We start from the raw sequence: 12,008 nt of genomic DNA on the forward strand, positions 1-12,008 counted from the left end.
AGTGGCTAAACAATGTTACTAAATAACCAAGAAATCACTGAAGAAATCAGAGGAAATCAAAACATACCTAAAGACAAATGACAACAAAAACACGATGATCCAAAACCTATGGGATGCAGCAAAAGCAATTCTAAGAGGGAAGTTTATAGCAATACAATCCTACCTCAAGAAACAAGAAAAATCTCAAATAAACAATCTAACCTTACACCTAAAGGAACTAGAGAAAGAACAAACAAAACCCAAAGTTAGTAGAAGAAAGAAATCATAAAGACCAGAGCAGAAATACATGAAATAGAAACAAAGAAAACAATAGCAAAGATCAATAAAACTAAAAGCTGGTTCTTTGAGAAGATAAACAAGTTTGATGAACCTTTAGCCAGACTCATCAAGAAAAAGAGGAGAGGACTCAAATCAATAAAATTAGAAATGAAAAAGGAGAAATTACAACGGACACAGCAGAAATACAAAGCATCATAAGAGACTACTACAGGCAACTCTATGCCAATAAAATGGACAACCTGGAAGAAATGGACAAATTCTTAGAAAGGTATAACCTTCCAAGACTGAACCAGCAAGAAATAGAAAACATGAACAGACCAATCACAAGTAATGAAATTGAAACTGGGATTAAAAATCTTCCAACAGGGCTTCCCTGGTGGCTTAGTGGTTGAGAGTCCGCCTGCCGATGCAGGGGACACGGGTTCGTGCCCTGGTCCGGGAAGATCCCACATGCCGTGGAGCGGCTGGGCCCGTGAGCCATGGCCGCTGCGCCTGCGTGTCCGGAGCCTGTGCTCCGCAACGGGAGAGGCCACAACAGTGAGAGGCCGGCGTACCGCAAAAAACAAAAAACAAAAAACAAAAAACAAAAAAAACCACCAAAAACCAAACAAACAAACAAAATCTTCCAACAAACAAAATTCAGGACCAGAAGGCTTCACAGGTGAATTCTGTCCAACATTTAGAGAAGCGCTAACACCCATCCTTCTCAAACTCTTCCAAAAAATTGCAGAGGAAGGAACACTCCCAAACCCATTCTATGAGGCCATGATCACCCTGATACCAAAACCAGACAAAGATACTACAAAAAAAAGAAAATTACAGACCACTATCACTGAAGAATATAGATGCAAAAATCCTCAACAAAATACTAGCAAACAGAATCCAACAACACATTAAAAGAATCATACACCATAAGGTTGCAGGATGCAAAATTAATGCACAGAAATCTCTGGCATTCCTATACACCAACAACGAAAAATCAGAAAGAGAAATTAAGGAAACACTCCCATTTACTGTTGCAACAAAAAGAATAAAATACCTAGGAATAAACCTGCCTAAGGAGATAGAAGACTTGTACTTAGAAAACTGTAAAACACCAATGAAAGAAATTAAAGATGACATAAACAGTTGGAGAAATATACCATGTTCTTGGATTGGAAGAATCAATATTGTGAAAATGACTATATTACTCAAAGCAATCTACAGATTCAGTGCAATCCCTATCAAACTACCTACCAGTGGCATTCTTCACAGAATTAGAACAAAAAATCTTACAGTTCGTATGCAAACACAAAAGACCTTGAATAGCCAAAGCAATCTTGAGAAAGAAAAATGGAGGTGGAGGAATCAGGTTCCCGACTTCAAACTATACCACAAAGCTACAGTAATTAAGACAGTACGGTACTGGCACAAAAACAGAAATATAGATCAATGGTACAGGATAGAATGCCCAGAGATTAACCCATGCACCTGTGGTCAACTAAACTATGACAAAGGAGGCAAGGATATACAATGGAGAAAAGATAGTATCTTCAATAAGTGGTGCTGGGAAAACTGGACAGCTACATGTAAAAGAATGAAATTAGAATACTCCCTACCATACACAAAAATAAACTCAAAATGGATTAAAGACTGAAATGTAAGATGAGGCACTTTAAAACTTTAAGAGGAAAACATAGGAAAAGCACTCTTTGACATAAGCCACAGCAAGATCTTTTTTTTTTTTTTGGCGGTACACGGGCCTCTCACTGTTGTGGCCTCTCCGGTTGCGGAGCACAGGCTCCGGACGCGCAGGCTCAGCGGCCATGGCTCACGGGCCCAGCCGCTCTGCGGCATGTGGGATCTTCCCGGACCGGGGCACAAACCCGTGTCCCCTGCATCGGTAGGCAGACTCTCAACCACTGCACCACCAGGGAAGCCCAGCAAGATCTTTTTTGACCCACCTCCTAGAGTAATGGAAATAAAAACAAACAATTATGACTGAATGAAACTTAAAAGCCTTTGCACAGCAAAGGAAGCTATAAACAAAATGAAAAGACAACCCTCAGAATGGGAGAAAATATTTACAAATGAAAGAAGAGACAAAGGATTAATCTCCAAAATATCCAAACAGCTCATGGAGGTCAATATCAAAAAAATCAACAGTCCAGTTAAAAAATGGGCGGAGACCTAAATAGACATTTCACCAAGGAAGACATACAGATGGCCAAGAGGCACATGAAAAGATGCACAACATCACTAATTATTAGAGAAATGCAAATCAAAACTACAATGAGGTATCACCTCACGCCGGTTAGAATGGCCAGTATCATAAAGCTAGAAACAATAAATGCTGGAAAGGGTGTGGTGAAAAGGGGACCCTCCTACATTATTGGTGGGAATGTAAATTGATACAACCACTATGGAAAACAGTATGGAGTTTCCTTAAAAAACTAAAAATAGAACTACCATATGACTCAGCAATCTCACTATTGGGGCTATAACCTGAGAAAACCTTAATTCAAAAAGAGACATGTACCCCAATGTTCATTGCAGCACTATTTCCAATAGCCAGGGCATGGAACCAACCTAAATGTCCATCAACAGATGAATGGATAAAGAAGATGTGGCACATATATACAATGGAATATTACTCAGCCATAAAAACAAATGAAATTGAGTTATTTGTAGTGAAGTGGATGGACCTAGAGTCTGTCATACAGAATGAAGTAAGTCAGAAAGAGAAAAACAAATACCATATGCAAACATATATATGGAATCTAAAAAAAGAAAAAATGGCACTGGTGAACCTAGTTGCAGGGCAGGAATAAAGAGGTAGACATAGAGAATGAATTTGATGACATGGGGTGGGAGGGCGAAGCTGGGGTGAAGTGGGAGTAGCATCGACATATATGCACTACTGAATGTAAAATAGCTGGCTGGCGGGAAGCAGCAGCATAGCATAGGGAGATGGGCTTGGTGCTTTGTGATGACCTAGAGGGGTGGGATAGGGAGGATGGGAGGGAGGCTCAAGAAGGAGGGGATATGGGGACATGTGTATGCATATGGCTGATTCGCTTTGTTGTGCAACAGAAACTAACATGGTAGTGTGAAGCAATTATACTCTAATAAAGGTCTATTAAAAAAAAGGATCATATGCCATGATCAAGTGGGATGAATCCCAGGGATGCAAGGATTCTTCAATATATGCAAATTAATCAGTGTGATACACCATATTCACAGATTGAAAAAGAAAAACCATATGATCATCTCAGTAAATGCAGGAAAAGCTTTTGACAAAATTCAACATCCATTTATGATAAAAACTCTCCAGAATGTGGGCATAGAGGGAATCTACATCAAAATAATAAAGGTTGGGCTTCCCTGGTGGCTCATTGTTTAAGAATCTGCCTGCCAATGCAGGATGGGTTTGAGCCCTGCTCCGGGAAGGTCCCACATGCTGTGGAGCAACTAAGCCTATGCACCACAACTACTGAGCCTGTGCTGTAGAGCCTGTGAGCCACAACTACTGAGCCTGAGTGCCACAACTACTGAAACCTGCACGCCTAGAGCCTGTGCTCTGCAAGAAGAGAATCCACCAAATGAGAAGCCTGGGCACTGCAATGAAGAATAGCCCCCACTTGTCGCTTAGCCTGTGTGCAGCAACAAAGACCCAACGTGACCAAACATAAAAATAAATAAATAAAGTTAAAAACAAAACAAAACAGAAAAACATAATAAAGGCCATATATGACAAACCCACAGCCAACATCATTCTCAATGGTGAAAAGCTGAAAGCATTTCCTTTAAGATCAGGAACAAGACAACGATGTCCACTCTCACCACTATTATTCAACATAGTTTTGGAAGTCCTCGCCAGGGCAATCAGAGAAGAAAAAGAAATAAAAGGAATACAAATGGAAAAGAAGTAGTAAAACTCACTGTTTGCAGATGACATGATACTATACATAGATAATCCTAAAGATGCCACCAAAAAACTACTAGAGCTAATCAATGCATTTGGTAAAGTTGCAGGATACAAAATTAATACATAGAAATCTCTTGAATTCCTATACACTAACAACAAAAGAGCAGAAAGAGAAATTAGGGAAGCAGTCACATTCACCATTGCAACAAAAAGAATAAAATCCCTAGGAATAAACCTACCTAGGGAGACAAAAGACCTGTATGCAGAAGACACTGATGAAAGAAATGAAAGATGATACAAACAGATGGAGAGGTATACCATGTTCTTGGATTGGAAGAATCAACATTGTGAAAATGACTCTACTACCCAAAGTAATCTACAGATTCAATGCAATCCCTATCAAATTAAAATGGCATGTTTTAGAGAACTAGAACAAAAAATCTTAAAATTTGTATGGAGACACAAAAGACCCCAAATAGCCAGAGCAATCTTGAGGGAAAAAAACGGAGCTGGAGGAATCAGACTCCATGACTTCAGACTACAAAGCTATGGTAATCAAGACAATATAGTACTGGTATAACAACAGAAATATAGATCAATGGAACAGGGTAGAAAGCCCAGAGATAAACCCACGCACCTATGGTCAACTAATCGATGACAAAGGAGGCAAGGGTATACAATGGAGAAAAGATAGTCTCTTCAAAAGTGGTGCTGGGTCAACTGGACAGCTACATGTAAAAGAATGAAATTAGAACATTCCCTAATACTGTACACAAAAATAAACTCAAAATGGATGAAAGACCTAAAGGTAAGACCAGACACTATAAAACTCTTAGAGGAAAACATAGGAAGAACACTCTTTAACATAAATTGTGGCAAGATATTTTTTGACCCACCTCCCAGAGTAATGGAAATAAAAACAAAAATAAACAAATTTGACCTAATGAAACTTAAAAGCTTTTGTGCAGCAAAGGAAAGTATAAACAAGACAAAAAGACAACCCTCAGAATGGGAGAAAATATTTGCAAATGAATCAATGGACAAAGGATTAATCTCCAAAATATATAAACAGCTCATGCAGCTTAATATTGAAAAAACAAACAATACAATCCAAAAATGGGCAGAAGACCTAAATAGACATTTCTCCAAAGAAGACAGACAGATGGCCAAGAGAGACATGAAAAGCTGCTCAACATCACTAAGTATTAGAGAAATGCAAATCAAAACTACAATGAAGTATCACCTCACACCAGTTAGAATGGGCCTCATCAGAAAATCCACAAACAACAAATGCTGGAGAGGGTGTGGAGAAAAGGGAACCCTCTTGCACTGTTGGTGGGAATGTAAATTGTAAATTGATACATCCACTATGGAGAACAATATGGAGGTTCCTTAAACAACTAAAAATAGAATTACCATATGACCCAGCAATCCCACTACTGGGCATATACCCTGAGAAAACCGTAATTCAGAAAGATATATGCGCCCCAATGTTCATTGCAGCAGTATTTACAGTAGCCAGGTCATGGAAACAACCTGAATGCCCATCAACAGACGAATGGATTAATAAGGTGTGGTACATATATACCATGGAATATTACTCAGCCATAAAAGGGAATGAAATTGTGCCATTTGCAGAGACGTGGATGGACCTAGAGACTCATACAGAGCGAAGTAAGTCAGAAAGAGAAAATCAAATATTGTATATTAACGCATGTATGTGGAATCTAGAAAAATTGTACAAATGAACCAGTTTTCAAGGCAGAAATAGAGACACATGTAGAGAACAAACATATGGACAGCAAGGGGGGAAGTGAGGGGAGGGTGGTGGTGGTGGGATGAATTGGGAGATTGGGATTGATACATATACAGTAATACGTATAAAAAAGATATTAATAAGAATCTGCTGTATAAAAAAATAAAATAAAATTCAAAAAAACCCTATGATTCATCATACTTTCAGTGTTAATATAAGCTTTCTGGGACATAATTTAAACACATTTTAACAGATAATAACAGGATTTTAAATTCTAAAATTGTTTTGTTCAGCCTGTTGATAGGAGCTATTACATCTTGCCACATATATAAACAAAGCTACTTTTATTAATGTTGAACAAAGAAAAATGATCAGTATTGCATCTTTTCATTAAAACCTAGGTAATATACAAAGAGGAGTGCATATGGCTTTTTCCTTGTTTTCTTTCTTCTTTCTTTCTCTTTGTTCTTCTGACTGGAGTTCTTGGGCCTATGTCTTTTTTCCTGAGTTTTTTAGTGTCTGCTCTTGCTAGGTACTGTGTCCACTTATTAGACCTTTGTATTAGTCAGAGTTTTCCAGAAAAACAGAACCAACAGGATATATATATAGAGAGAGGGAGAGAGAGAGGAGAGAAGGAGATTATAAGGAATTGGTTCACTCAATTATGGACACTGAGAAGTTCCACAATCTGTAGTCCACAAGCTGGAGGCCCAGAAAGGCTGGTGGTGTGGTTCCCATCTGAGGCTGAAGGCCTGAGAATCAGGGGAGCTGATATATATGTCCCCATCTGAGTCCAAAGGCCTGAGAACCAGGAGAAGACCAAGGTCCCAGCTCACCAGTCAGGCAGAGTTAATTCTCTCTTCATTCACCTCTTGGTCTATTCAGGCCCTCAATGGATTGGATGATGCCACCCACATTGGAGAGGGCATTTATTCAGTCCACTGATTTAATGCTGATGTCATCCAGAGACACCCTCACAGATACATCCAGAAATAATATTTAATCTAGGCACCCTGGGGCCCAGTCAAGCTGACACATAAAATTAACCATCACAACTTTGTTAATATTATTTATTGTATTCAGCACAGTTCCTGACACACAGTAGGTACACAATAAATGCTTGAATGGATGTGGCTGCAGAGTTGTACACTGCTGCACCTTTGTAAACTACTTCAAATCACTCTTGCAGCTGAAGAGGAGGTGTAGGGGAGAGAGTTCTTTCCCCCAGCAAGAGTGGCAGTATAGAGGAGGCAGACCTTAGGTTAGAGTCAGTGCCCACATCAGAAGTTGTATGTTGTTAAAATTGCCAAAATCCCTTAATTTTTCCATAGCATAATGAGAGGCTCTTAAAAGAGACTTCTGGAAACAGACTGGCCAAAGAACTCTAGGTCTGCTTTTCCCAACTTATGCTCACTCCTTGGTATGTGCTCGTTAGGTTGCATTTCAGGGACATTGCCTACACTGTTTTAAGCCCCCTACTCACTACCACCAAGTGACATATAGTGAGATCCTGCTGAAAAACTGGTGTGTAGTGGTTACAGAACATTACTTGTCAGGAGTCGTGGGTCTTACATTTGTTAACTGTGACCTTGGGCAAGACTTAAGACTCAGCAATGATAATAGCAGTAGCAGAACCAGCTGATGTTTGTTGAGAATTTACTATGGCTAGATGTAAATGCTAAAGATGGATTTCTCTTATTTAATCCTCATAACAATTTTATTAGGTAGATACTATTATAATTACCATTTTATAGATAGGGGAAATGGCACTGGTCCTAGCGCATAGTCACATGGATGGTTGACCCAGGATTTGAACTCAGCATTTTACTTCAGAGCCCCAACTCTAAGCACTAAGTCATGTGCTTCACAGGATTGTTATATTTAAGTTAGTTTAGGACATTTAAAGTTGTAGCTAGTGTTTACTAGATAGAAACTCTTCAATAAATCTTAGCTATTACCATATAGATTCTCAGCCCTATCAGACTTAATAACCCTTTTTTATAACCAAAAATTTGTATTCCATTTCTTTTCTATTCTTAAATGAAATTTGTAGATAATGTAACCCACATTAACACATCATTAAAGAAATCACTATAATATACACTTGCAATGTAAAGGAGAAATGAAAGTAATTTATAGTAAAATAAGTATTTCAAAATGTAAATGTTTGGGCATGATTACACTAGAAGACAATATAGTAGTCAGATGCTTATATTTACTTATAATGAATAGTTGGATTTTTAAAAAGATCATCATCAGCAATTTCATACTAGTAGTATTTGAAAACAAAAAAGTAGAGGTATGGTGGATGCTAGAATAAAAGCTATTAGGAGAAGCTAGAATAGTCTTATTTGTATATGGTCTTACCATAGTTCCTACATGAATGGCTAGTGATGCATTCAGAAATTGTATGGTATATATGTTGTGTGAAACTATCCTTTCCTTTGCAGTACATCGAGCACCATTGGAATCCATCTGCTAAATGACAGTAATGTCCCTTTCTCATTGTGACAACCAAAAATGCCTCCATAGGGGCACCCACCCCTAGGGGGCAATATTAGCACCTTTGCGAGCACTATGTTAGAAAGTTATTAAAAATGTTTGTTGAGTGAAGAGTTGCCTTGAGAAGTCCATAGACTTAGCATTTGACATCTTGGAGCTTATGGTCTTTTTTGCTAATTATACATTGTATAATTACAGAGTAACATAGATTCCTGCAGACATCATACAAATTATTGTGTACATTTTAGGGGGGAGAGAATAAAGTAAGTGATCCTTGAAGAATTAGAGGAGTATAGGAAGGCATCCTAAAGTAAAATTTTAATTTTAACTAAAGTTGATGTAGGAGTCTGCTGATATTGTACAGCAAATCAACTTGGTTATAAAATATTTTATTAGAAATTGTTTTTACCAGTGTTTGACCTGGGGTAGCATGCCATATTTATGATTCATAAAGTAAGTTGACCACTTTTTAAAAGGTGAATAAATGATAAAAGTAAGCCTTGTTCATTGCAGAAAAATTGAGAAATACAGAAAACCATATACATGGAAATAAAACACTATGGTGACAAGTAATGTGAAAACTTTATTGGTGTTTTCTTCCAGGATTTACTCTATGAATATTTTTTCTAAATAATTGAGATATATATGTGTATATATATGTAATTTATTTTCTTGCTACATTTTTATTTTATATTATCAAATTATTTAAGAAATTTGCATTCAGTTTTGTGGACTAGATAATACATTTAAAAATATCAGGGGGGCTTCCCTGGTAGCGCAGTGGTTGAGAGTCTGCCTGCCGATGCAGGGGATTACGTGTTTGTGCCCAGGTCCGGGAGGATCCCACATGCTGCGGAGAGGCTGGGCCCGTGAGCCATGGCCGTTGAGCCTGCACGTCCGGAGCCTGTGCTCCGCAACGGGAGAGGCCCGCCTACTGCAAAAAAAAAAATGGCAGGGACTTCCCTGGTGGTGCAGTGGTTAAGAATCTGCCTGCCAATGCAGGGGACACGGCTTCAATCCCTGGTCTGGGAAGATCCCACATGCCGAGGAGCAGCTAAGCCCGTGCGCCACAACTACTGAGCCTGCGCTCTAGAGCGTGTGAACCACAACTACTGAGCCTGTGCACTAGAGCCCGTGCTCTGCAACAAGAGGAGCCACCGCAGTGAGTAGCCCGTGCACTGCAATGAAGAGTAGCTCCCTGCTCACCGCAACTAGAGAAAGCCCGCGCAGCAACAAAGACCCAATGCATCCAAAAAAAGAAAAAGGGCACAAAATTCTCAGAAGTTACGTATATGGTATTATCACCTACTTTGACCTAACATTATCTTTTTCTGTCACACAGCATTCTTATAACAGGAATGCTCAGTGACTCCTTGAACAGATATAGCATGGTTTAAATAAATATTGCCTTGTTGGATATTTAGGTTGTTTCTGTTTTAGATATGAATACATTTCTATTTGAAATGACCATAATAAATTTTCATCTACGATAGTTTCTTTCAGATATATCCCTAAATGTGTAATTCTAGATAAAAAATCACATTTCTTTTTTAGAACTCTTGAAATGTATTGTTAAATTATGTTCTCAAAAGACTGAGCCAGTTTAAATTAGCACAACAGGTGTATTGGTATGCCCACCAAATTGGATTTTTTGTTTGTCTAATAACCAGTTTTATAAGCTAAAAATAGCAACGTGTTTTCATGTACCACTCTGATTGCTAGGGAAACTCAGCATTTTTAATATATTAATTGACCATTTGTTATTTTTTGTAAATTTGTCTTTTGTATTAATTTGTACTGTCTCTCCTTTAGTAATAAGTTGTCATATTGTACTATTTTCCCCAGATTTTAAAACTTTAGTTCTTTTTAGAAGTGTTAAAATTTTTTAAACATACCAATTCAGTGTCATTTCTCAAACATGAATCATCTTTTTTCTTTTCATCTGCTAATCCTTCAAGGCCCAGTTCACATTTCACTTTCTCTGAGGAGGCTTTTCTTGAATACTTCAGTTTATAGTAGTAGGTATTAGATATTACACTTATTGTCTACACTTTTGATTTAGTACATGATCATATATATATATATATTTCCTATTTATATGGTTCGCTAACAAGATGGTAAGGTCTCTGAGAACAGAGTTCATTTTTCTACTATAGCATTTACCTTGAGACTTTGTGTACTAGACGTATTGAATAAGTGAATTTTGATAATAATGAAATGACATTACATCATTAGTGCTCATGACAAACATTGGCAAACATTTCCTCATAATCTCCCTGGATCACAAGCAAATGATGTAGATAAGGTAGGGATTTTCATTCTCATTTTTATGGATAGTTGATAGTTAATTTTCATTATGAATGTGAAAAAAGGTATGAGAAAGTAGCATAACTCTTCTCTTTGAAAACCAAATAGGGCTTCCCTGGTGGCGCAGTGGTTGAGAATCCACCTGCCGATGCAGGGGACATGGGTTTGTGCTCCAGTCTGGGAGGATCCCACGTGCCGCGGAGTGGCTGGGCCCGTGAGCCATGGCCACTGAGCCTGTGCGTCTGGAGCCTGTGCTCCGCAACGGGAGAGGCCACAACAGTGAGAGGCCCGCGTACCACAAAAAACAAAAACAAAAAACAAAAACAATAAAAACCAAATAAAAGAACAAACTCTTTTGTAGTAGAAGTATGTCATAATAATATGGTATTGCATTCATGAATATGAAATGAGCTATTAATATTCATGCCTAGTCTGAGAACTTATTTTTGTTTCTTTTGCAGTGCCATACAAATTATATTCCTGTCTGTGGATCAAATGGGGACACGTACCAAAATGAATGCTTCCTCAGAAGGGCTGCTTGTAAGCACCAGAAAGAGATAACAGTAGTAACAAGGGGACCATGCTACTCTGGTATGTGTGATATTCTTCTGAAAAAATGCTAGAAATGGTTCTGCCATACTTTTAAGAGGAAGTTTCCAGTCAAAGGTTTATTCCCCAAACTGCTGTATGGATTGGTGATGATTATGTGGGGAATGGGGGAGCTCTTTTTTGCCTCCATTTCATGTTGTTTTTTAACCCCAGGTAGTCTTGTACTGACCATGTTACTTCTCAGGACGTTTTTAATGCTTAATGCTTTCTTTGGTGGGGACTTTGCATATCTTTTGCCATATGGTTTGTATAAGACAGGATAAGATTTGGTGTGGGAAATGCTGTGGGATCCATTTTGTTGATTTTTATCTTGGTGGGTGGGGAGTATCCATAGGAAGTCATTAGTGGCATCCCAGGATGTGTCTCTGTCCAATCTCTTCTCTTCCTATATCTTCCCATTTCTGTTTGCTAGCCTTCGTCATCCACCTCCCCCAGTTGTTTGTATTTACTTCCTTGTCTTTTCCTTCCTGAATTGGTAATGATTAATTTTGGAAGGCATTAATATTAGTATCTTACTTGTGTTTGTACTTGGGGGCAGGGATGCAGAGTGAGGTATTGTAATAGAATTATTGTATGAAGGTTAGCAGTAAAGGTGGAGACTATTCTTATATGATTACTCCATTTCCTTTCTTTCCCTGTATATTACAG

General features: G+C 38.3%; 1 protein-coding gene across 2 annotated transcripts in view; it reads left to right on the forward strand.

The window, feature by feature from the left end:
* Positions 1-12,008, forward strand: part of TMEFF1 (transmembrane protein with EGF like and two follistatin like domains 1) — a 95,450-nt gene that overhangs the window by 32,767 nt on the left and 50,675 nt on the right. For both annotated transcript variants that reach the window (XM_059072847.2, XM_067041081.1), the window contains exon 3: positions 11,213-11,342. In XM_059072847.2, coding sequence (XP_058928830.1) covers positions 11,213-11,342 — 130 coding nt within the window. The remainder of the gene's footprint in view (positions 1-11,212; positions 11,343-12,008) is intronic.

This window comes from Kogia breviceps, chromosome 8 (genome assembly GCF_026419965.1).
Source record: "Kogia breviceps isolate mKogBre1 chromosome 8, mKogBre1 haplotype 1, whole genome shotgun sequence".
Lineage (NCBI taxonomy): Eukaryota > Metazoa > Chordata > Mammalia > Artiodactyla > Physeteridae > Kogia > Kogia breviceps.